Source organism: Streptopelia decaocto, assembly GCF_964273445.1.
Source record: "Streptopelia decaocto genome assembly, chromosome: 1".
Lineage (NCBI taxonomy): Eukaryota > Metazoa > Chordata > Aves > Columbiformes > Columbidae > Streptopelia > Streptopelia decaocto.
The window spans coordinates 196,675,609-196,701,622 of record NC_138663.1 but is presented as its reverse complement, the minus strand read 5'-3'; the positions used below and the strand labels follow the sequence as shown (position 1 = coordinate 196,701,622).

General features: G+C 36.1%; 1 protein-coding gene across 1 annotated transcript in view; it reads left to right on the top strand.

The window, feature by feature from the left end:
- The window catches only part of DYNC2H1 (dynein cytoplasmic 2 heavy chain 1), a 164,673-nt gene that overhangs the window by 137,717 nt on the left and 942 nt on the right, over positions 1-26,014 (top strand). Inside the window, exons 85-88 of the mRNA XM_082043444.1 lie at positions 1,089-1,178; positions 14,855-14,964; positions 15,301-15,382; positions 22,148-22,264. Of these exons, the coding sequence (XP_081899570.1) occupies positions 1,089-1,178; positions 14,855-14,964; positions 15,301-15,382; positions 22,148-22,264 (399 nt within the window). The remainder of the gene's footprint in view (positions 1-1,088; positions 1,179-14,854; positions 14,965-15,300; positions 15,383-22,147; positions 22,265-26,014) is intronic.

Here is a 26,014-nt window from a genome sequence, read left to right as displayed (position 1 = left end):
ATTCCCCAGGTAATTTACATCGATTCCCTTTCACTTAAGTACAAGAATCTGGCAGACGCAATTTCACTGTGCTTTACAAATTCTTGTGGAGTGGGTACAATTAATGCATTTATCCTTATAAGGATGAGATCTATCAAGTCTTATGAGGAGTAGTTGAGAGAACTGGGGCTGTTCAGCCTGGAGAAAAGGAGGCTGAGGGGAGACCTTATCACTGTCTACAATTACCTGAAAGGAGGTTGTAGCATGGAGGGTGTTGGTCTCTTCTCCCAAGCAGCAAGTGATAGGATGAGAGGAAATGGCCTCAAGTTGAGCCAGGGGAGGTTTAGATTGGATAGTAGGAAACTTTTTTTGACAGAAATGGTTGTCAGACACTGGAACAGGCTGCCCAGGGAAGTGGTTGAGTCACCATCCCTGGAAGTGTTGCACATACAAGGTTCTTAGGGACATGGTTTAGTGCTAGAGTTAGTTTATGGCTGGACTCGATGATCTTGAAGGTTTCTTCCAACCAAAGATGATCCTGTGATCCTATGATTCTATGATCTTTTAAGCCTTCGTTTTTGAAGTCAATGAGAAATTTGTGTGGGGAAGTCTTGCAGGATTTTATTCTCAGGTGTTGTTCTACAAATATTTTAAGATTATGAGAAGGTAACCATGCAGAGAATTGTACCAGATTCACTTTACCGCAGAGCCACACAACTGCATATTCAAGTCTGAGGAGGCAGCAGCAAAGGAGTGGAAACCTGCAGCTGCAGTTGAAAGATGACATTGTGGCTTTCCAAGAAAGAATCAACTTAGGCCTTTTTGAAGTGTTTGTGGAACCTACTGATGTTTCCTTATTGCATGGCAGGGATTCTTTTAAGTTCTTCATCAATACTGTATCTGTGTGCGCCCCAGAGAGAATTTGCAGGAATATGACCTTCCTATTAGTGGTTGTATGCTTTGATCTTTATATTACTTGTATTGCCTTCTTTTTCTTTGTAGATATATTTGATCTCCAGATTTTTAAAATTTCATTGAAATTGATAGCTTAAAATGTAATGATGATGGTTTTGAAATGGATACTTTCAGTAAATATATTTATATTTCAGTGTCCCCTCACATGGCAGACGAAGTGGGAAGGTCCAGAAGATCCGTTACAATATCTTAGAAGTCTTGTAGCCCGAGCACTTGCTATACAGGTAATTTTGAAGAGTAATTTTACCTCACTATGCTGGTGTTCAGTGCCATGGTATATTAGGTGAATTACACTACAGTAGGCCTTTCCAAACTCAAATCCCAAAGAGTTTTAGATGCATGAAAAGGCCTGTAAAAAAATTAAAGATAGATGAGAAATGCGAATACAGTAGACTGGGCAATTTGAAGTCAGTAACTTTAAATACAGTAACGTTTACATCTTAGATTTTAGTCAGTCTTTCTGATGAACTGTGGGGGAAAAGTTAGATTTATTTACTCAGATGAATCTTTACATCTAAGACACATTTTAATCTGGTAGAGAGACATGTATAAAGAGATAAAGTGAAACAGTTCTTGTAGAGGTAATGTAGAAATTAATAGAAGACTGGTCTTTGAAGCAAATAAGGAAAACATCTGCATTCTGCAGGCTTGCAAGGAGCTAAAATAGAAGGTGCAGAGTCTGACAACAGCTCTGTCAATACAGTGCAAAAGAGACGAAGAAAATTTTCAGTTAAGGTAGATCTATCTATACTTTGATTAACAGAAGAGGTATATTTAAGGTAATAGCTGGAAAAATGAATAAGTCATTTATGTAAATTAATTAGTATTTAAGGAAACAGATTTCATCATGTTGGATACATAGAGAGGAGACTGCGAGAACCTTCCAGGGAGGAAGGTTGCTTTAGGAGGGACAGTTCTTCCATTACCTCCAGGCAAGTAATAGTAAGCTGCTGGTTTTGATCTTGATTAACACAGTCTTGTCCAGTGGGATATGAGGAAAATTTCTGTGAACATTAGAGTTGACTGTAAGATTCAGAAGGAAGATTTGAGGGGAATGTTATTTCTAGGCAATTCTTTTTCTAAAAAACCTATCAAACAGATGTTTCCAAAGTATTAATAAGATTCTTTTTATGCAAAGCATTTATTTTGGCTGATGCTTGATATTTCTTTATCCTTTCCTTCACAAAATGCTCAAATTATAAACAATAAAGTGTAAATATACAGGGTGTTTCAAAAAGATGGCCCCAATTTCAAAGATATAGTGGTTTCAAATTTGGTCCATCTTTTTGAAACACCCTGTATATAACAACCAGTGATAATGCATGTTCAGATGTTGTATTTGTCATATAACTAGAGCTGAACTTAGACCCTACTGACTGACTGTTATAGTCATTATTATTGATAAAGCATCACTTGGGGCTGAGGCAACAGTGTTCATAATCTTCAAGGCTACCTTGCAGTTTGTGACTTCTACCTGTATTTGGTTTTGAGCAAACTGCATGTGATTTTACTTACTTATATGACTTTTTTTAAATGGAAGCCTGAGATTAGAGTTCAAGCTTCTGTGTGAAGTACAAAGCCTTACAAAGTGGAGATAATGTAGCAGAGTGACACACAGTGAAATTAGTGTTAACAGTAATAGATTATTTTCAACCAAGCATATTCATAAAGTTTTTATTTCCATATATTACTCCACTAAACTATTGACAAACGTGCTACATTACCATGATAGTAATCTTCCCTTTTCATTGTTCAATCTGTTGACAATATTGTACATTTGAATTACTCATTTTTATGTAAGGTTATGAAGAAAACATTTACAATTTTGAACACTTATTCACTCTAAAAGAAGGACAGATTATTAAGGCAGAGCTTTACAGTAGATATTTAGCTGTATCCATAAGCAGTATATCATTATATTTAGAAAGTAGTGACAGATGACCAGATACTAGTTATTATATTTATATCTTATTTTTAATGTCAAATATGTAATACGGTTGTATTTGAAGCAATTCTTAATAATATATTGTCAGTCTGTTTTGCTTCTCAAGCTTCTAGTCAGATCACATCTCAAATACAATTTCTATGCTTTTATTTTTGTATATATTTTACCAGATTACGTTATTTCTAATTATGCATTTCAGTCAAATCATCTTTTTCCTTAAATATGATTCCTATTCATGTTCATGCATATTCCGCCAAGATTTTGATTAACCTTGATAATTTCTTAATTAACTTTTTGGGGTTGACTTTTAATTATCAATTTTATAAATGTAATTTGTCTATAGTTAATTATAAATTTAGTATTCAGAAACTTAATAACAACTTCCATAAGGATTTTCTCATAACTCTGAAAATTCCCTTCAGATTTATATTTCAATAAAGGTAATATTTTGGATTGGTTTAGTTTTATATGACCAACTCCATCATCATGCTTTTTTGATGTTTACTTATACCTCCACCTGTTTCATTCACTGTAGGATACTGACTTATACCTTCACCATTTGAGACAGGTTTGATTTAGGTATTTTCAAGACAAAAATAGGAGACATAGAAGCATCAAAGTTGTACTGAAAGACTGCATCTACTAAAGACGCAGTAAGTCTGTACTTAGGTTATTAGTTAAAGGCTGCCTGGTCATGATGTTTGCTGCCAGTGCAGAAAATAATAAATGCAACTGCTTTGTTATGACCATTTAGTGGGGACAGGGAGGAACCCAAAATATAGGCCAGATGGTAGAATAATTATAGCAGAATTTAATAGAAGTGTAAAGATGTTCTGAGAGCATTACACAATGACAGAAAGAAAAACAACAGGTGTTATATTTTCTGAGGTCCAATCAGTAAAAGCAAAATTTAAAAAAGGAAATCTGCCTACTTTAAGTGTGAACAAATCAGTATATGCAAAATGCAATAGTGCTGTGTTTTGCTCTGTATTATGTTGTGGTGATAGAGCTGATGGAAATACGTTATTTCTTCCTAGGTAGAAATTCTGATATTTGAATGTTAGCTTTTTCTTTTAATTAAAACAAAAATTCTCTGTATTGAACAGTTCTCTGAGATGAACAGTTCTGAATATTTTCAGCTAGCAATACTGACATTGAACTTTACAATATTGTGTTTCAGCTTGTCAGTCTAGACTGATATATTTGCTATTGTATGAACATTAAGATATGAAGCTTATGAATCATCATGGATCTTTGTGTTGGTTAGAATTTTTCATCCTTATACTCCCAGTTGCCTCATGGTGACATCTTAAATGTGTTCTGCAGTTTCCCTCTGTTGTGGTATATTGTTATAGCTCAGCAATAATATAAATCAGTGTATAATGGAATTTAAGTCCATCCTAGTCTGTAGGTAAGTATCTTCTCGTGGCTGGGGATAACATCAGAAGAGAAAGAGAGGGAAGAGACCCAGAACTACAGCTACTAAGAGGCAAAACAGCAGCCCAAGCAAATGTCAGATGAATGTCAACATTGAAAAAAAGTTTCAGGTCCACAAATTGGAACTTTCTTTTTGTTTCCACAAGAACTAAGTAAAGTGCTTAATTTAATTTCTTCCAAAACTAACTCCTTTTATTCTAACAAGACCTTGTGTTTTAAATGAAAATATTTTTTCTAGTCTTTTGGACTGAGCTGCTTTTAAGTAATCTGTAAAAACAGTTCTTCCCTTGGATGGCTGTTTGGTCAGGCAGCTGCTAAAAGGCTCACGGCACACACTGATAATGAAGGCTGTTCGACCTCAGAATCATAAACACAACTTTCAGAGTTCCAATCAAGGAAATGTTTATGAATACTGAAAGTTTTTATTTGCACAAATTATGAAATTTTTTGTTGAAAATGTGCATATATCTATAAAGTACTCCTAATATAGTATATAAAGAGTTGTATTTCATATTTTATCAAGACACTCGTATGTATCTCTCTGGGATGCTGTTATCTCTTGTCTCCTCCTGAGTGAAATCTAGGGTAGCAATATTTAATTTCAATACCAGTTTGACCCCTTAGTATAAGATTTTTACTGTTTTACTACTGGTTTAATATATGAGGTAGAATGAATTTGCTTCTCTTTTGGAACTCTTATTTTTCTGCTGTTTCAACAATTAGGTCCCCAGAAAGGTAGACTGGACATGCGAGGTATTATATATGAGGTTTGAATTATTGGAAATCACATGCTGAAGCTCCTAGAAAACCTCCTGGGAACAGGAGACACAGGATTCTTCCTTCATACCCAAGGCATCTAGGCAAAGAAGTTACATTTTCATTCACTGCTCACAGGCAGAAAGTCTGCTGTTAGAAAGCCAAGGAAGTCAAGTCCCCTCAATTTTTATCAAGTTAAAGAATGCTGAGGACAAGCCTATAAATCGGTCTCAATGCAACAGTATATGCACATAAAATCTGAGCAGTAGAGGCTGAGAGTGAATCCCAAAGTAGGCACAGACATAGCCTGGACAGACACACTGTCTGGCACAGGGGGACGGTACCTTTCCAGGCAGCACGAGCAGCCCTGCTCTGTTCCTGTGGTTCACTGCTCAAGGAAAACACCCTACACGAATGTCATGGATTTTTGGTCTCTCCACTGTCTTGCTTCCAGTCCCTCAGTCTGCAGCATGCAGCTCCTGGACCTCTCATCCTCCTGCTGGCAAGTACTGAGAGAGTTCGCTAGTGGATTCTCTTCCACCACACAGAGAACACACTTTAACATAGAAATAAAACAAACACCCACAAAAAACCTAAACAAAAAACAACCAACAAATGAAAGAAGAGCTTAAGAGGAGGATAGAATGGACTCTGGTGATCAGGTACAAGGCTGACCAGCAGCCTCCCTGTGTGTGACCTGCCCTTTTATACCTCTCTTGGTTTTCCCATTCTTATTCGTCCGTCATCCACCTTCCTCCACCTTTGGTCCTTCCCCTAAATATCCCATAAAAATATTGTACAATGTCAGAATTCTCACATTCAGTCATCAAATTCACCCACTTGAGCACTCCTTAATAAGTCCTACACCCCTTCAAGTAGTAATCCTCCTTAATTTGCATAGCATTTCAGAGTTTTTTTCTGATAGATTGCCTTAGCAGATTTTGCAGCAGGGACAGTAGCTTAATGGCCTGTCTTTTATGGTCTCAGGGGTGGCTGATTCAGATGGATTAGGTTGGCTGTGTTCCCCAACTTATCGTCGTTCCTCTCATCACTCTCTCTCTATTTGAACAGCTGTTATTTAGGTATCTGTACGGTGCAGAATACTTCAGATTTAGTATTCCAATGTTAAAGCACAAAAGTTAACTAAAATACTATGTTTTAAATCCACACATTATTATAATTCAAAGTTCAGAATACTATGAAGAATCCACCTTTAGCTTTTTTCTGTTGCTTTTCTTGGCTTCTCCTCTTCAGCTGTCATGAATATCAAAACAAAAACACAACTGCAGACTAACGTTATTGGCTAAGAAACTGAGCCTTAATCGGCTCCCACAGCTCTCATCATGTTGCAGCATGATTTCACTTTGTTCAGAATTTGTCAGCCAGGATATACCTTTCACAACCTTTTATCTAAGCGATAACTGCTTGGTAAAAATTGGAAACTTGCCAGAACTACTATAAAATTTTAGATGTTTTCTTTGTCTCTCGTGTATTGGGCAAATTTGAAGCTCTGATAGACCCAACTGTCATAGCATGTCCCTTTTTAATCACCATTTCAGTTAGATTATATTCATTAAGTAGTGGCGAGTATAGAGTAGCAGTGATTTATAAAGATACACTGTCCAAACAGGCAGCCACGCAGAATTTAAGATGAAAGTCTTAGGTCCGTGCAGGTTGTAGGGGCTGTCCACTGAAGTAAGGTCTGGCTTCCAGGGAAGCTAAAGCAGAAGCAGAAGCTTTTTTTATGCTCAGAGAGTTCATGTACTCTCATGACACAGAAAGTTGTGTTCATGCCTGGGTACCTGAGGTGGAAGGATTCCTTAAGTTTTCTGGTTTGTTTTGTGCACCAGTTCAAGACTTTACATTCCAGAGGTACTGAAATCACTATTTCTCATAGTGAAATGATTCTTTTCCTGCAGAATGCAGTGGGTTTTCACCCTAAATCTGCAGACTTTGCTGTTTCAAATGGAAATATTTTTCGGTTGTCAATGAGCAAGGATTATCTCAAGTTTTAGAAAAAAAATTTTCTTTATGGATTGAAACAGTTTTTAAAAAGCAACATTGGAAAATGAAAGATAGCCCTGCTCGCATTTTGTTTGGTTTCATTGTGAGTTGTTGAAACTTAATCCCAATGAGGTTTAGATTCTCTTTTAAATTCATGCACCCACAAGTTATGGGCTTTTCCATAAATGTCAGGCTTAAATCTTTTGAAAAGTAATCTGCTTCAACAGAAATCACCTCCTGTAGATTAAACTCTGAGAATTCTAAGCATGTTTTGTGAGAACATCTATTCTTTTTTAATTATTATGTACTACCTTGTAAACAGAAGTTTGAGCAACATCCTTTATCATACAAGTAACCAGTTGTTCAGCTCTCTGATTGTAGAATATTGATTGCAGAAGATAGTCACTCATAAAAGGATTTCTATAAGTGTTCCATAAAAAAGAAGAAAAAAACGAGGTCATTGTCTCTGTGCAGTTCCTGAGGAATTACCTTATTTTAAAGAAAATGGTCTTTTTTTCTAACCTTGAGTTAAATTTAAAAGAACTAGATTTAGTGTTCTCTATTTTTCTATGGGTGCAAGTTAGTATTTATATATTCCATAAGTTAGAAGAAACTGTACCATGTACTATATAAGATTTAAAGCTCTAGTTGATATACTTTATTTAATTTAATAAAATAAACATGATTCATTGATTTTTCTCTTCAAGTTGCAAGATACATTTTCACTATACAGGAAGAAATGTGAAAAGATACAATGATAAAACATTCATAAACTGTATGCATTTAAATTGCTAAAATCTAAAGTGTATATTGCTTATTTACTAATAAGTTGTTTTTTCCTTTCTCATGGACAAAGGTGTCTGCAAAAGAGAAAGCAGAGTAAAATGGATAGTCTTGTCTGACAAAAGCTCAAGCGAAAAAAGGTTAATTATAGTAGAAGTGGTAGAAAAGGGTGTTATCATCATTTGCATATGAAAATGAGTCTCCTTATGTTATGCTGTCAAACACTTTGATAATCTAAATTCCAGCCATTAGTAAAGAGAAACCTGCAACAAATACTAATACACCGATTTCCAGGTATAGTCCATCAATCTGCTTTGTTTTCTTCTAGACAACTTGGCTGCAGCAACTTATTCTCAGATCACCACTGTATTGACACAAATATTGTGTCTACTAATAATAAGCAATCTATTTAGAATCCTTTATCATTTAATTTATAATTGTCTTACATGCATAGTCATACATGCATACATAGAAATAAATTTCTTGCAGTAATGAAACAGCTTTGTAACTAAAAAACAACTAGATTGGATTCCTGGTTCTGTTTGGAACAGTAGATGTTTGAGTGGAAACTGGCTTGGTGAAATAGTTTACCAAATATTTCCTCTCTTGATTTGAGATTTTAATTGGTCCAGATCATGGTAATATGGTATAATTATCCTCAAATAGCATTTGCAGATACATATTAAAAAGCCCATTTTCTAATAGAAACACATTGCCATTCCACAAGCAAGTATTGTGCCTAATTAGGAGTCTTTTTGACATCTCAGCTGTGATAGGACATCTGAAAGAGACCTCCAGCTTTGATGATGGGCTGTTCTGTTGAGGCTGGCCACAATAAAAAAATGTACATTCTGGTATAAAGAAAAGCTTTATGGGCTACAAATAGCTCATATACTGTACTGGAGTTACCTTTACTCTAAAAGTCTTGGCTTTACGCTGTAGGAACAAACAACAATCCATAGCAGCTTATTACACCAATTAAAAAAAAAAAAATTAATTTATTTGATTACATAAAGTTATGCTTGGTTGAACAAAGCACTTGGTAGCCTGAGCAGTAATCCCGTGTTCCAGTGTTCTGTTCAATGGAGTGTCAGTAGCTTCAGCATGAGCCAGCGTGGTGTGTCCCAGGACACTGAGTCACAGGCACGTCCCAGGATAACTTGTCACAAGCACGTCCCAGGATGCTGTGTCACAGGCATGGCCATGCAGTCATGACATTCCTTTGGACTGGGGTTGCATCAGCCACTCTTTCCCTTCTGTGATCTCTTTTTCTGTGTAGAAAAATAGATTTTCACCGTGGAGTGTTTTGAGATAGGTACCCCACAGAGTTAAACAATTTCTGATCAGATTGCTTTAATGTGCTTCATAAATACCGCATACGTATCGGAGAGTTAGGTTAAGCCTTAATAGTTGCTAATAGAGTTCTGTGACACTGGCATGGCTGAGAGATTTTCTCTGAATTTTGACAGCCTCAAAAGAGGGTGTTAACAGAAAATAAATGACTGGTAAACAGTAGGGAGAAAAAAAAAGAGACTGATGGCTGCAGTCCAAGGGGTCATTGTTTCAGAAGAGGAACAAGGACTGTGAGGGAGATGCTTAATGGACAATCTGCATCTCATGGGATTTTGACCAGAGAAAATGAGCCATAGCAAAGTAAGCAGCTCTCCTTATTGTAACATAGCCTTCAAGCTGGTACTATAAAACAAATTACTGCAGTGCATTCCATCGTTCCTGGTGCCTAATATATTGAGTATTCAGTACCCTTGTTTAGTCGTACCAGCACCATCACAATATAGATATCAGTATCATTGCTCCAGAGCTTGGCAAAGGAATTATGTTTGATGTCCTGACTTTGTCTGAGGATTATGGATTATGGTAGGCAGTCTTGTCTGTTATCTGCAAATGAATATTATGTGCCACTGTTTTCCTCACCCTGCCACTTCTTATCAGTGGAGGTGAGAACAGTGAAATTTCTTTGAATATTTGTCCCCTTTGCTCTGCACATTTTGTAGTTTCTGCTTCTACTAAGGAATAGTTCCAGCTCTTATAATTCCTCACCCAGTTATACTCTACGTAGCTGGAAATGCCATCTAGCTCCTAGATGTATTTAGTTGTGGAGAAAGAAAATACTAGAAGGCATGAAGCATGAGAGTATTGTCTAACTGGATTCTGTGTTTAGTAATCATATAAGAAATATATAAAAGTAGATATTTTTGGCACACATCAGTCAAGAACTTGTCAGCATGCTGCTATAGTTCTCGTTCAGCATCATCAGTCTGGTATCCTTATTAAATGTAGGAACAGCAATTCATGGAAAGTTAAGTTCCTGTTTTGTGAAAAAATAAATTAGTAAAGTAACCAGAATGAGACCACATTTGCTAATGCTTCCTTCAGTTATGCCTTACTGCACATCTGCTTCTGGCACAGTGTTAGCTAGTGCGTTGATGCTAATGGACTCGAAATTTTTAGTTCTAACACTATGCTATTGTGTTAGTATTCAGACTTTCTGAACAAACAGGGTTTCTGAAGCATGTCAAATTGAAATGAAGAAATGATAGTATTTTATTTAAAGCACTAACCAGCAGTTTTGGTCTGCATGCTCTGAAATTAAAATAAATACAACTATTTTAAAACAAAAAAAATACTTCAAATTAAATTCCTCTGTGATTTACCATTTGAAAGTTAGTGTGTGCCAACACCTTATCATGTGCCTGAAATACTGCAGTATTCACATGTTCATTTGGTAAAGGATAACTAGCTCAAGAGTAATAGCTCAAGGATTTCACATACCAAAAAAATTGCAAGGGAGCAAATGATTGTAAGCCAGTTGCTCCTGAGAAACTATGCATTGTCCCCTCTGTGCTCGATGTCAGAAAAAACACCTCTGTTTCATTTCTTAGCAGTGTAATACAACTACTTCTGCTGGCATTTACCACTGAATGGCATTTACCACTTTAGCATAACTGCTTGATTGACCTTTGCTTAATCTGAACTCTGGTTAGCTGAACACTTACTCCCCTAGCAGAGCTACTCACCATTAGTTACTCTCAGACTTATCCAAGATCCAGCTTTTTTTGTCTCTAGTATGTTTGAATACCTCTATATCTAGTGGAAAACTAGAGTTGTACTCTATGGTTTCTGGCTATGCAAATTCACATAACATTGAATACAATTTTCCACCTAGGCACAGAAATGAAATCACTTCTATAGTGATTTATATAATTTTCTCTTCCAATAAAAGTTCTCTTCTGGGACCACACGAAGGGAAAAACAGTGTAGAAGAGAATAAATTTGGAATGAATTAAAACAGATGAAGGAAAAGTACCTGATTCTTCGTAGAGGAGTACTGTGAGCCTGAAGTTGTATAAATGATAATGTGAAAATCTGGCTGCCTCTTTATTCCTTCCACTGTTCAGTATGAGGTACTCAGTTTGCTTTGGGGTTATAGAAGATAAGGAAGGCTTCTCTCTGAAAATGGAATAGATGCTTCTTGGATGTTAAGATAAATGAAGAAATATTACTTGAACCACCTGAGACCACACTTAGAGATCTATTTTTGTAAAGAAAAAAACATAATCCTTTTCTTATACCAAACAGAACTTCATATTAATTGAAGCTTTTAAATCCTGCTAGGAATTGCTTTGCAAGCATTTTGGGTCTTGCTGATAAGTTTTGATATTATATTTATAATGATTGTATGCTAAATTAATCTATCACGGACAGTTCAAACTTAAATTTCTAGTTTCATTGTGAGCAGAAAGATTCAGGAAATATTTAAATAATGAAAAATTGAAATAGTGAAAGAAACAGTTACAAAGTAGTGTGTATGATAGATTTTTTTATATTTTATTTTGTAATATAAATCTTTTCAAGGTTGGGTTATTTGGACTTGTAGGCGCATTATTGGTATAGTGTAAATTATTGATATGATGTGAATTTATTTTAAAAAATAAGTTATACACCATTTCAGTTTTTATATGCCTTTTCCCAGATATTATAGCTGCCATATCTAACCAAAGTTATATCTCAGTTCATACGATGAAAACTGCTTTTAGTGACCGTTAACTGTTTTGAAGTAGAAAAACAAAATATGAATGCAGCAAACCTGTTAAAGCCCATATTATGGGAGGTAGGAGCGAGGGGGCAGTTGGAGGCCATGGATATCGACCTGAGCCTCAAAGAGACAAGTAGCTACGTTTGGCACTGTCTTGGAGTGAATGGGAATCTTCTCGCTATAATCTGGCTGGCAGGTGACAAATGCATGGGTTATTTTGGCCTACCTGGCAGGAGAGGTGAAGTTTTCTACTGAGCTGGTGATGGAAGAAGGGCCATCAGACTGAAATGCTGCGTGGCCATGTGGCGTTGTTTAATCCCAGCCAGCAACTAACACCCACCCAGGTGCTTGGTCACTCCCCCTTGGTGGGGTGGGGGAAAGAGAGAATTAGAAGAATAAAAGTGAGAAAACTCATGGGTTGAAATAAAGATGGTTTAACAGGTAAAGCAAAAGCTGTGCATGCAAGCAAAGCAAAACAAGGGATTAATTCCCTACTTCCCATCAGCAGGAAGGTGTTCAGCCATCTCCAGGAGAGCAGGGCTCCATCGCTTTTAATGGTTACTTAGAAAGACAAATACCATCACTGCCTCTTTCTTTTCCCCTGACCTTTACATGCTGAGCATGACATCCCATGGTATGGAATATCCCTCCGGTCAGTTGGGGTCAGCTGTCCCGGCTGTGTCTCCTCCCAACCTTTTGTGCACTCCCAGCCTTCTTGCTGGCAGGCCACTATGAGAAGCTGAAGTGTCCCTGACAGCTCAGCAACAAGAAAAACATCAGTGTGTTATCATCATACTTCTTATACTCAATCCAAAACACAGCACTATGCCAGCTACTGGGAAGAAAATTAACTATCCCAGCCAAAACCAGGACACCATCCAAGATCAGTAAGAAGTCAAACAACTTTGCCTCACTTTTTGACAAATGAAGTCAATGTACATTTTTATTAGAGTCAGAATAGGACAGGGAAATGAAGATCTTGTAGTTAATCTGTTACAGGATTTCTCCTTTTCAACAAACAGCACTTCATTCTTTCTACAACTCAGCTTAGACTTCCTTCCCACAAAGACCTGATCTCTTCCAAGCGTTACGGCACTGGCAGTGGATGTCCTACTGATAAACGATCCATTTTATTAAAAGTTTTGACTTTTGAGACTTAGTGCTTCGCTAACATGCTGCTGTATGGTCATGTAAGACAAAAAGTAGAATAAACATAAGGATATTTTTTTACACTTGTGTTGTAAAATCTTTGATTGAAATCTTAAATTACTTATTAAACCTCTGTGAATGAGCTGTCTTCAGCTTTGTGTAGAGCAGCACAAGCAATTACAAACTTTACTTTTGTGATTTAATGAAAGTGTTTGTTATTGTCTTATTTCCTAGTGCTACTTAATTATATGAGTTCAGAATTAATATCACCCATACTGTTCTTTTAATTGGGTGGAATATGAGCATCTATGTTCCTGACAATGTTTCTCTTTAGCAGTTACTTTAAAAGTTTATTTGTTGACAGCAATAGACTGATTATATTAAATATGAGTTGAAATGATTGTCTACTTTTATTATACAATAAAACAATATACCAAATCTGTCCTAGCCAGAATGTAGTTACTGCTATCTGATAAAAGAGATCATTATATAAAGTCATTAAAAGAATCATGCAGACAAGAGTCATTAACTGTGTACATTTAGCTAATGAAAACGGAAAGCAAAAATCTCCTAACTGATTCATAATCATTTGGGTTGAGGGCTCATAATGGGTGATGTGACAGATAAAAAGATCACTGATTAAATGTTTGAACATGGGGGAAACATTATGGAGATGTGTCTGACACACAAAATAAAATTCACTGAGTGGTATTTTGTAAGATTTTGTCATTTCCAAGATGTTTCTATGGAATTATTTGTCTGTCAGTAGTTCAAAGAATACAATGAAGTACTTTTTAAACAAGATATGGGTGCCTGGCAGGTGCATTGTGTAATGAGAGTGTACCTTCCAAGATTTTTATATTCAGTGACAAGAGTAATTGCATCATCTTCCAGAGGTTAGTACTGAGAAAGGAGCGTGGTTTGTGTTTCTCTGTTTAGTGAAAGCATGTGGAATCCGAGTTTCTGATTATTTTCTGGCTTCATATTAAACATTAATCTTTCTGTGCAGAAGCATATGGCTTGCAGCTGCTTATAGAGCACACTATACAGCAGCTTAACCTTTATACTACAGTACCATAGTCAGGACTGTGACTGTGTGTAAGAAATTGTACAGTATAAAAGTTTCAAAACATAGGATTCTGAGTGTGGACCATTGCATAACCACTCAGGTACCTAAATAACTCGTCTGAAGATAACAAATTACTTATTCTGCGATTGTTAGTGTTTTGAGGATGGAACTCAGATTTCATTACTTAAGACACATGGTTTATCAAGATTGCAAAGTGCAATATTTGTCTTTTTTCTCACTTTGGTACATAATTCATTGTGTTGATGGGAAATTCCAAGCTTGCTTCTCCTAGTAACAGGCTTAATAGTGGCATTTAACACAGGGTGAAAGAAGTAGATTGGGACATATGCTCTATAAGGATAATTGAGGCCAGTTATTCCCCCCACTGCTATTAGTCTAATTTATTACTAAACATAAGCCATTTTTTATCACATATTCTGTGAATTCACGTCTCAAACTAATACAACTGAAACATCTGAACATCTTTTGAAACTCTACACACTAAAAATGACAGTATCAACCTGTATTGAGAGATTTAAAAAAAAGTGTTAGTAAGTACTTATAAAAACTCTGACTGCAGATTGAAAATCAAATGTTTCTTGAATTTATATGCAGTTTACACAAAAGAATTATCTTAAAGTATGCTTGGAAGGAATGCAGTTATTTCCCTGAACTTTTTTTTTTCTTTCTCTTTTTTTTTTAGAATTGGGTAGAAAAAGCAGAGAAACAGCAACTACTGTCAGACACCCTTGACCTTTCAGAGCTATTTCATCCAGACACATTTCTCAATGCCTTACGCCAGGAGACTGCAAGGTGAGGGAAAAATAATCTACCTGTTTATGTGTGCTAATGTCATTGTTCCCTATGCACAAAGATGGTTATTATTTCATTTTGAGGACACAGATGCAACAAATTATGGAAGTTGCTGTCATTAGTCATTTCAATTTAGTTACTTGCACTGAAGTAGAAGAGCTGTGAGTTACTTGTTTAAATGCTGAGGGGTTTTTTATTTTAGATGAAATTAAAACATATTTTTCTTTAAAGTAAGACAGTGTGGTACACATTGAAAATACACTGGTTTTACTTTTGTATTTCATTTCTTGTTGTTATATGTCTCTAAGATTTACTGGATATATGTTTCACTTGCAGAGTAATGAGCTGTTCAGTGGACAGCCTTAAATTTACAGCATCATGGAAGGGGCGAATACAGGAAGGCAAACTCCAAGTTAAGGTATTTTGCTAGGATGTTTTACTAGAATTTTATGAGGATGTTTTATTAGCATAGTCCAAGTCATCTGTCCATACATTTTCTGGAAAATTGAGCTATAAATATGTTGGTGTACCTGAGATTCAAAGGCTGGTTAATGTGTAGAGCTACAAAAATGGTAGTGCAAAAATTCCACAGAAATGGGAGAAGGAAAGCAGTTATCTTTTTACCTCTAGTCACAGTGCTTATTTAAAGCTTGAAGTTTAAAATTTAAATCTATCCTTGCTCTATTCTCTTCATCCGCCTCTTAGACAAAAAATGAAGCTGCAATTCCAATAGTTAATATCTAAGTGTTGTTCAGAAAGTAGTTATCCCGAAAGACTTGTGGTATGTAGCAAGAGGAAATACACATGCAAATCTGTAAGTCTAAGGCTATGTGTTCACATTTGTCGAATCACTGAAAAGAGACTTGAAATGAAGTAAACAAACCAAAGTAAACTATAATATGACTACCTTTTGATATGATGAAGACCTAACAACTTTTTAGTGGACATATAGGGCTACATCCAGCAACCATAAAGTCACTACTGATTGCTTAGACAGCAACGTAATGATGAGTCCTCAAATGATTTAGTTTAGTTTCTTAACATTTCAGGTGGCACTGTTGCTTTGGCTGAATCCAGATCTCTCTGCACCTGTTTTATACTTAGTTTTGTAGCGAATTCACAAAATAGGATTGCTCTGCTACATCTTCCAACAGGTGTGTTGGTCCCATGGCAGTGCTGCACATCTCCAGGTGCTGTGTTCAGCACAGAGCTCAGCACCTCAAGCTGAGCTCCTGCAGAAACCCGGGTGAATAACACCGGGCACTCACCACGTGGCTCTGTACCCGTGTGCAGCTACGGCACAGAGATCGTGAGACTAGGAGAGGGAAAGCAAGCAGCAGGGCACCTCCTCTAGCCTAGGCTGCCCAGAGAGGCTGTGGAGTCTCCTCTGGTGATGTTCAAAACCAGCCTGGACACATTCCTGTGTGATCTGTTCTGGGTGAACCTGCTTTACCAGCTGGGTTGGACTAGGTGATCTCCAGAGGTCTCTTCCAACCCCAACCATTCTGTGATTCTGTGAAAATGCAGGCAGACACAAGGCTGTAGGAAGTGTTAGGGTTCTGTGTTGGCTGCTGACGCTATCTAAAATTATTAATACAGGATGTATAAGGATTTATATTCCTAAACTATTAATAGATTTGTAAGGCCAGAACTGTAATCATCTGATCTGACGTTCATACAATACAGTAATTTGAACTTTGTTGAATTAATTCCTGTTGAAACTAGATAATATAATTTAGAAAATTACTCAGTGCTAGTATTTTAATAAGAGTAATGGTTGTCTACTTCATTTAATGAGAAGCAAATGTGAGTCTAGAACCTGGAGATAAATAAACCAAGGGACTTTCAGGGCACTCTGGCTCCCTGGGATAAATGTGGGATATGATAAACCTGGGAGCCTGCAAATCACATGTTCTGAGGTTCCGGATTCAGCCAAGGCTTCTAAGTTCATAGCACTGAGCCAAAACTGAGTTTCGCATCCCAGACAACCCATTCTAGTAGGCTGACTATCGGCTGCAGATCCTAGAAGCCTGGACTTCTTCCAAATCATCTTACCATTTTTGAAAAATGTCAGAAGTCAATGTCAAATGCCTCAACTCGATACATGAATAATATTATCTATGTATTTTCATATGCTAAAAAATAATAAAATATTTTAAATTGCTGGATGGAAATAGCTTCTTGAAAACTCAAGAATTAAAACTTAATTAGAGGAAAGAGTTTTATAACAACACTCCCATTAGGTGTATTGAAGCTTGTAATTCTTAGTTATGTTCAAATTTATGTGATAGTTTTTGATAATATTAGTTAGGATACACTGTTAGCAGTAACTGTTATATGTAGGTAAACAGATCAATATATATTCTCGATCACTTTACAACGAGTCTTATGTTCCAAGAGGAATCAAAAATGAAAAGAGCATTTTGTTTAAGAGGCAATTCTCTGCCATGGGAATAGTAAAAACAGTTAGGTGAGTGGTTATTTTTTAGCAAAAGGTAAGAATCCTGTCAAGTTTACTTACTTGATGTGAATATTATCCTTTCCTCAGGAAGAGCAATATTCAGTACATCTGTATTAGTAAGAGTTCACCAGTATTTTCACTTCAATCTTTTATGTACAGAAAGTCTTTGGAACCCTTTGCCATGATGAATATTTAGATCCCTTTCCATAAGTCCTTCCTTGTGCTTGTGGAGAACTGGGGTGAAACTTCTACATTAGTAAAGCTAAATACCACATGGACTGTAACCAAGGCATAAAAATGTCAGTGATTCAGAAAAATCATCCTCTAAATGTGTCTTATTTGATAAAGATCCTATGGATTGCACATTAAGCTTGGTTCACATGAGCAATATGAATTTTAATATGGGTAAAGTTAATGTTGTATCTGCAGTTTCAAGAATTCAGGCTGACCTTATAGAGCAAGGAGTTCAGAAAAAAATCAGTCAGCAGAATAGGTAAGTCCTTAAACACATGGCTGTGGTGAGGTAGCTGGGGCTCTATTTTATCCCACTTGACTTTAGATATCTAACTAGGAAACTGGAGTTTACCAGCTTCATTTTGTCAATGAAGAAAGACAGGTGCCAATTCAAATCTTAAATGAGTTAAACAACCTTCAGGACATACCTGTATTTCTCTGCTGACAGGAGAAAACCACAATTGCTATAGCCCTACCATAGTCATTTTGTTCAATTGCCTGGAGGTAAATTTTTATTCTTAAAAGATCTGTCACATTTTTGAAGTTTAAATAAACAAGTATTATGGAGACATAGGCCTCAGTTAAGAGTTATTTAAAGATTTTCCAGACTCTATGCAAAATATATGTTAAGTTTATACACTGCTGTTATGAGGAACACCATTTATCTTCTTGATTAAAGATGAGAGCATCATTGTATAAAAATATCAGCGATTGTAGACATTTGCAATGGTCTTTGTGTGCCAGAAATTTCAAATAATATACCCTGTGATGGTCTGTAAGTCAGAAGTATCAAGCACTGGAACTGTCAGTGTAACTATAAAGTAGGCAGAGGAACACTCAATCAGGCCAAGAATACACCTGGATCTGGGTGGATTACCAAATCTAATCTTAAACTAGCAGTGTTAATTCCGGTGCTAGTTTAGACGTATGATGTGGAGTAGATCTCTCCTAGTAAGATTTGATGAATATATGATTTAGAGTCAATCTGTATAAAATTACACCTTCTCTAATATCCCTTCAGATTGCTTTAACCTGCAGTAGCTTTTAGGTACTGAAAATGTGTGGCTATTGGAATATAATAACATATTGATATGCAAATATATCCATTTACTTTGTGCACTGATTGTGCTGTCAGACAAAAGCAGATAGTCATTCCTTTTGGCATTCTGTTTTCTGTGATTGTAGGAACATGGTGAGAGTCTTTTGAGGTAGCAAATGGTATGAGCTTGGGTAGAGCTTAATAATACATAGTGAAACTCAGAAATTTATTGCAAAACTGTAATATTCAAATACATATTAGCATTAATATCAAAACTATGCTGTTAGCAATTGATAGAAATACTATTAAAAGGCATCCCGAGAGGTATTTTTTACATTATACCTATCCTGAAGTATCAAGACATTACTGATTGAAGCCTGTAGAAGTTGTGAAGTGAAAATAATGCTTCCTGATGTCTGCTGTAGTTTGTATAATTTTGTGGGTAATTATGCGATTAAATAGTAAGGAAAAATGAATTGTAGTGATTTTGAAATTTGGGAAACAGATGCTTTGGACCATTGTATCAGCATACTTTCTACAATTAATTTTAAAGAAACATATTCTGTAATGTGTAAAAAGAGCTCTTTTTTGAAACTAAACTAGTACTACTAGTTGCAAAATGCCAAATACTTTGTAAGAATTAAAGTTTTTAAAATTATGGTCAACTCCAGCAATTACTCTGAGCTGAGCTGCAAAAATACTGTGCACGCTAATTACAGATACTGTGAAATCCATGTCCTTCATAGTAGTTGTAATTTCTTTACACTATTTATAATAGAAATGAGAACATGGCTATTGGAGTACTCACCCAAACAGTATCTGAAAGTACATTGTTCCGGTGTTTTATTTTTTTCAGTGTCTTTTAATATTGAATCAAAGTCAAAATTTTGGTCTTCATCTTCAAAGCAGTTTCAATGATTGGTTGAAGTTGTCCGGGAGATCAAATGGTGTTATTTTACATAGCTATAATGTCAAAGGAATGGCCAATATCAGAAGAAGAAATGTGTGTATAGTAGAAAGAGATTTTTCAATAGGTGACCCACTTCTATAGAAACTTCTTTTAGAGATGTTCAGGATGGCCAGACCTTTGAACACCCTAGCAGTAAAGCTTAAAACCTCTTCATTAGACCAGTCTTCTCTCAATAGCTTTGTCAAACTCACATATTTATCAAACTTAACTCCATAATGTAAGTCCCTGTAGAATTCAGGAAGGACAGAAAGAAGAACGTATGAGACGAATCTTTCTAATATTTGTGTGATAGAGATAAATAAGAGCTTTCAAAGCTTTCAGTCAGAAGTGTAATGAGATAAAGCGTAATCTACGACCTGTGCATATAATAAAGTGAGGTCTTAAGTATCAATGTTAACAACAGAGAGCAGTAGGAAGGAGTCTGTGGGAAAGCCTCAAAATAATAATTAGTAAGACCTGGTTTTGCCGTATATGCTATTTTTCTTCATATTCTTTTTTCTTGCAAGACAGAAGAAGTGGCACTGGAATGTATATAGGCTGTCATTGAAGATTATTGACACCCGAACTTCTCTTTTACTAGATAATGCAAGCTTTTTGCAAAATCTCTCTGTGTGAAGAGACTTTGAGTTTCAAAAGAAATGGTACAAAATATCTAAGAGTCATAGAATGGTTTGGGTTGGAAGGGACCTTAAAGATCGTGTAGTTTCAGCCATTCTGCCATGGGCAAGGACACATTCCACTAGAACAGGTTTTTTAAATTCATTGCACAGAGGCCTTCTTATAGGAATTTTTTGAAGTTAAATTTAGAGAAAAAATCATACTACTCTGAGCTTTCCATATGGGGTGGTTTTGGTTCAGATTATCCACAGTTTTACAGGCTTTACTGTCAGTTCTGTTCTGTATGGAGAACAGATTTCTTCAAAGAATGTTGCCACTTCTCTGGTCACTGTCTGTCCAATGTGAAACACTTTTTTATACCTTTTTAAAATGAAATATTTTATATCTTTTTTGACATTAGAATATGTATATATGCATCTTGCACATTGTAAGGAAGGGTCCTCTGCTGTAAGTTAGAACAGAAATATGACTTTAAAGAAGCAAGTTTTGGGAAGACTGCAATGCCTCTCTACAATCAAGAGAATTAGTTATTAGAAATGCAAAACATAATCTTAGCTAGTACACAATTAATATTCGCACAAAAAACCCAGCACTTGGGTTTTTCAAGCATGAGAATAACACCCATTGTGTTACTGTTTAATTGCAACTTTTTTGTGTCAAACAAATAATTTTAGAATACTGTTATTACTTGAGACAATTGTTTCTGTTACATCTTCTATGATACATATTTTCATTGTAATGTCATCTTTTAAACACTTTTTATAACTTATTACACTTTTAAAATTTTCTTGCAAGTGAAAATGATACCATTCTCCATTTTGTTTTTGTGGTCACCCATCCAGTTTCCAACACTCACTGTATTTCCCAGTTCCAGCACTGCTTTATGAACTTTGTATTTGGTGAAAGCCTAACTCAGTTTTATGTATTTAATTCAGAGACAGATGATTTTCAGATTGTAGCTTCTGTTAGACATCTGCTCTAGTTTAAGACTTGGCCTTTTGAAAACCTCAATGGAAGTTATTACTGATTTGAGTTTTGTTATTGCTGAAATTGAAGTTCTCATTTCAGCAGGCCGAACTGAGTATTATTATTTATACTGGCAACTATTATTTGTACTGGGAAAATAAAATGACCGACAGATATTGAAAATTTTACTTGGAAGAAATCCAGAATAGATATCATTGTCATTAATTTATTCAGGACTTCAGTGAAGAAAAAAATAGAATGTTTAGTTCAGAAGCTGAAAATACTTATTAATTAAAAGAAAGTACTTAGAACATGTTACATATAAAGCATTGCATAGTTACTTACAGAAGTGTATATGGTTCTCATTTAATTTTTCCAAGCAATAGTTTATCTACGAAATCTTGAATGATATTAAATAACATTTTCTATCATATTATTTCAATACCTTTTGTTTGCCTCTGCAGAAGCTGTAATCACACATTCCATTCTTGGAAAGCTGTGCTCAGACTTCCAAGCAGGAAGTCCTGCATATTTCAGTGGTTGTTCTGCTCTTCTTCTTGACATTGTAATGATTGTCTACTTGGCTGTTGCTATCATATTTTCGTTAATCTAATGCCAGGCAACTGCAGTTTCATAAATGATTCACAGGTATTTTTCTCTAACATTTCAAATAGTGTGAATCCAAGTCAGAGGAAGTTCACGCCAAAGCATGGTCCAGATCTTGCTTTTAAAGTGTGTTTCCTATTCTCACACAGAACATTACAATGATTAGTTTCCTGTTATTTAAAAATTTGGTCACAGTAAAAAGGATTGTCATTTATTAAAGCGCAGTGTAATCATTACTGACATTTCAAGTCTGTGATATATGTTTGAATATTTCATATTTCCATGACAGATCAGTGGCTTACAACTGGAAGGCTGCAGTTTTGATGGAAATCGACTTTCAGAAAATCTGCATGATTCTCCCAGTGTGTCATCTATTCTCCCCTGTTACATGGCCTGGATTCCACAGGTACTAAATTATTAAAAGCCCTAAACTTTCAAGACCCATAATTCGTTTTTTTCTATGTAGTAGCTTCTCAGTATGATGTTGCTGACCTGTTTTCCCCCTTATTTCAAAATAAAAATCCATGTCTTTTTAATAGAAAAAGAAGTCACTTCTCTTACATAAAACAAGAACTTATAGTTTTGTCAATATTTTTTTAGCTTTTATTGTTTAGATTAAGACGGGGGCTTTATTTCAGTCATACCTTTTTTCCTTGTCATTTAAAAAACATTAGCATATTTTCTGAAGTGTATTTAATAAATGTATACATGAGTTTGGGAGTTCATTCCTAGAATATATTTCTTTGTAGTTTAAACATTAAAATGCAACAGCAATAAAAAGATAGAGAACATGATGTGATCTCTAAGCAAAGAAAGCCTTTCTTCTGCTTACACTAATTTTAAGAAATGCCAATGCTTGCAGAACTATGTAAGATGAAAGTGAAGTAATCCAGACAGTAAAAGTTGTTACTGCTTCTGCTCTCCAATTATAATAGCAATCTCTGATAAATAAAGCAAAAACTTACACAGACCTTTTTCAAGGATGTGTAGGAATTACAAATTCATATACTTAGACTCCTATAACTAAAAGAACGCTTATTGTAGAATTCATTTCATCTAAATTTACCTGCCTAAAAGTTAATTGCCCAGTATGACTTAGTTGCCTTAGCTCCTTCTTTGATCTCGGTAAAAGATTGGCAGCCGATCCCCTCACAAGGTAACTAACTGGGATAAATCTCTGTCTAGATGTGGCTCTAGGGACAGCCTGGGCCCCTACTCTGGGACAGCTAGGTGGGAAGAATCTAAAATATTAAAACTTTCACACCAAAAATCAAGTATAAATGTAAAAAGTGAGAAATAGGGGTGGGTACAGTTTTTTTCCACTTTCTTTTATCACAATAAATGCAATTAGCAGTATATTAAAAAAAAGAAAAATAATGTCACTTTTTATCCTGTCTTGTAGACATTAACTCAAACAAATGAATTTATTAACTGGACGAATTTGTTATTTGGCAATGTAGGGAACTCTGCAGAGTTCTCTCCTGAGAAGACTGGATTTGGTTAGAAGAATGTTAAAGAAAGTTCACTGGACCCACGTAGATGAGATTTGTGATATACTATGATAGATATTGTGCAAGGAGCTCCATTGCTAACACACTACTCTTTCTCAACTTTTTTTTTTCCCTCCCTTATTGCTATTTCCAGCACTGGAAGTATAGCATTATATTATAGTACAGCATCAGAAACATAATGGTCAAGATTTAGACTTTGAACACATATGTAAATACTAGCCACCATCTCCACTACTGCTCCCAGCTTTGATGGGAAAGAAAATACTGAAAATTAAAAACCAACAAATAAAACACCACAAAACCTCTTATAAAGTTGACCATTGAAAGATTTTACAGTTCTTTAGTAGTTTACAATGTTTGTTTTGTTCAGAGAAATAAACAGATTTCTAATTTACTTGAAAGGTGATGCATTGAATAAATGTGGAATTGCCAGATGTCTTAAGAGACAGACTCAGTGGTGGGTGGGGGAGGAAAGTGACATACACAGTTTTACCCGGTAACACCGAGTGTTTCTCTTGCACACACTGAAAATGAGGATTGTAAGTAACCTTCACTTTATTCTGGAAAACATTTATCTTATTATAAAACCAGATTGTTAAGTGTTTTTCTGAATAACAGTCCTTTAAACTTCAAAGATCCAGAAGTTATATGTGACCTCAGCAGAGAGCATTATCTATAAAACATATAAGTGAGATACTTCAATAATCAGCAAATTAAACTTCTTCCAGTGTACTTCATATTTGAAATGAATAGCAAACGAAGATATGTGTTAGAAAAAAATACTATTATTTTAAAACACAGGCCAAAACTTGTCAACTGCCCGGATTTTAAATACAATATCTCTAAGGAGAGCATTTCTGAATTGCTTTGCCCTAAAGTTGTTTTGCTATGGGCTTCACTGTAAAAATTGACCACAATCAAACACTGTGCTCAGAAACTGTGGCAGAATCAGGACATTATGCGCTTCTCCTTGTCTCATTATCCTCTCCTTAAGAGATGAGTGCATGAAGTGGAACATATTATCTTATGTTTGAAATGGTTTTCTTTTCCCCATAAATATCTCTTATGAAATCTAGTGCACAAAAATCCCTATATTTATAATTCAGTGCTTGGAGGTCACACAGACTCACAGAATCACAGTCGTTTTCAACCGAACTAAAATAAATAGAGGGTTTTGAGCTACTAACATGATGCTTATTAACATTAAACTGTGAAGGTCCTTTCCAATTTTAATTCACTGGCAGATCCCAAGCTGTGAAAGGTGTCACTAAGGGGAATGGACCCGTGTGTCAGGCAGCCTAGACAAAGAATTTTTGGACTGTGTATAAGCCAAGGACATAGGATTTGTGGTTCAAAAAGACTTTCACAGAATGGCTTTAACCCTCAAATAATGTGATTTCTTTAAACATCAGTGAGATTGAGAAAGGTACAAGAACAGTTATTTTGACCCAAAAAGGTATAAAAAAGAGGACTTTGAAGGCAAACCGGCCAACTTTTGGCCTCTCAGGTTTGGCAAAGCTTAAAGGCTATGATTAACATTTTACTCTCACACGGGCCAGAATTTTGGCTTCCTTGGTAGTGTTAACCAAGGCATTAAGTACAATCCTTCTGAGAAAGCTGAGTTCTTTTGACAAATTTCTGATTATTAAGTTATTCTTTACAACTCTTACAGTGTACAGACCTTCTGTAAGGATTTAAATACTGATGTTCGAAAGACATGGAAAGTTTATTACAAAAAGAGCAACAAAATTCTTGAGAAATGGCTTATGCTTGAATGCAAGGCAAAGTACTTGAAACAGTTACTGTTTGCATTTTTCCTTTTTCCTGTTTTTAGTTATTTTCTAATATTCATGCTTCACTAACTCGCATTTGATGTGATCTGCATTAAAAAAAACCCCTCATTTTTGTTTCAAATTCCTTTCTGACAAATGTGCTGCTTTGATCACAGAATCACACAGAATCACAGAATGTCGGGGATTGGAAGTGACCTCAAAAGATCATCCAGTCCAATCCCCCTGCTGGAGCAGCAACACCCAGATGAGGTTACACAGGAAGGCATCCAGGCAGGTTTTGAATGTCTCCAGAGTAGGAGACTCCACAGCCTCCCTGGGCAGCCTGTTCCAGTGTCTGTCACCCTCACTGAGAAGAAGTTTCTTCTCAAATTTAAGTGGAACCTCCTGTGTTCCAGTTTATACCCATTGCCCCTTGTCCTATCAATGGTTGTCACCAAGAAGAGCCTGGCTCCATCCTCGTGACACTCACCCTTTATATATTTATAAACAAGGTTGCCCCTCAGTCTCCTCTTCCCCAAGCTAAAGAGACCCAGCTCCCTCAGCCTTTCCTCATACGGGAGATGCTCCACTCCCTTAATCATCTTTGTTGCCCTACGCTGGACTCTCTCCAGCAGTTCTCTGTCCTTGAACTGAGGGGCCCAGAACTGGACACAATATTCCAGATGTGGTCTCACCAGGGCCGAGTAGAGGGGAAGGAGAACCTCTCTCGACCTACTATCCACCCCTCTTCTCATACACCCCAGGATGCCATTGGCCTTCCTGGCCACAAGGGCACAGTGCTGGCTCATGGTCATCCTGCTGTCCACCAGGACCCCCAGGTCCCTTTCCCCTACGCTGCTCTATAACAAGTTG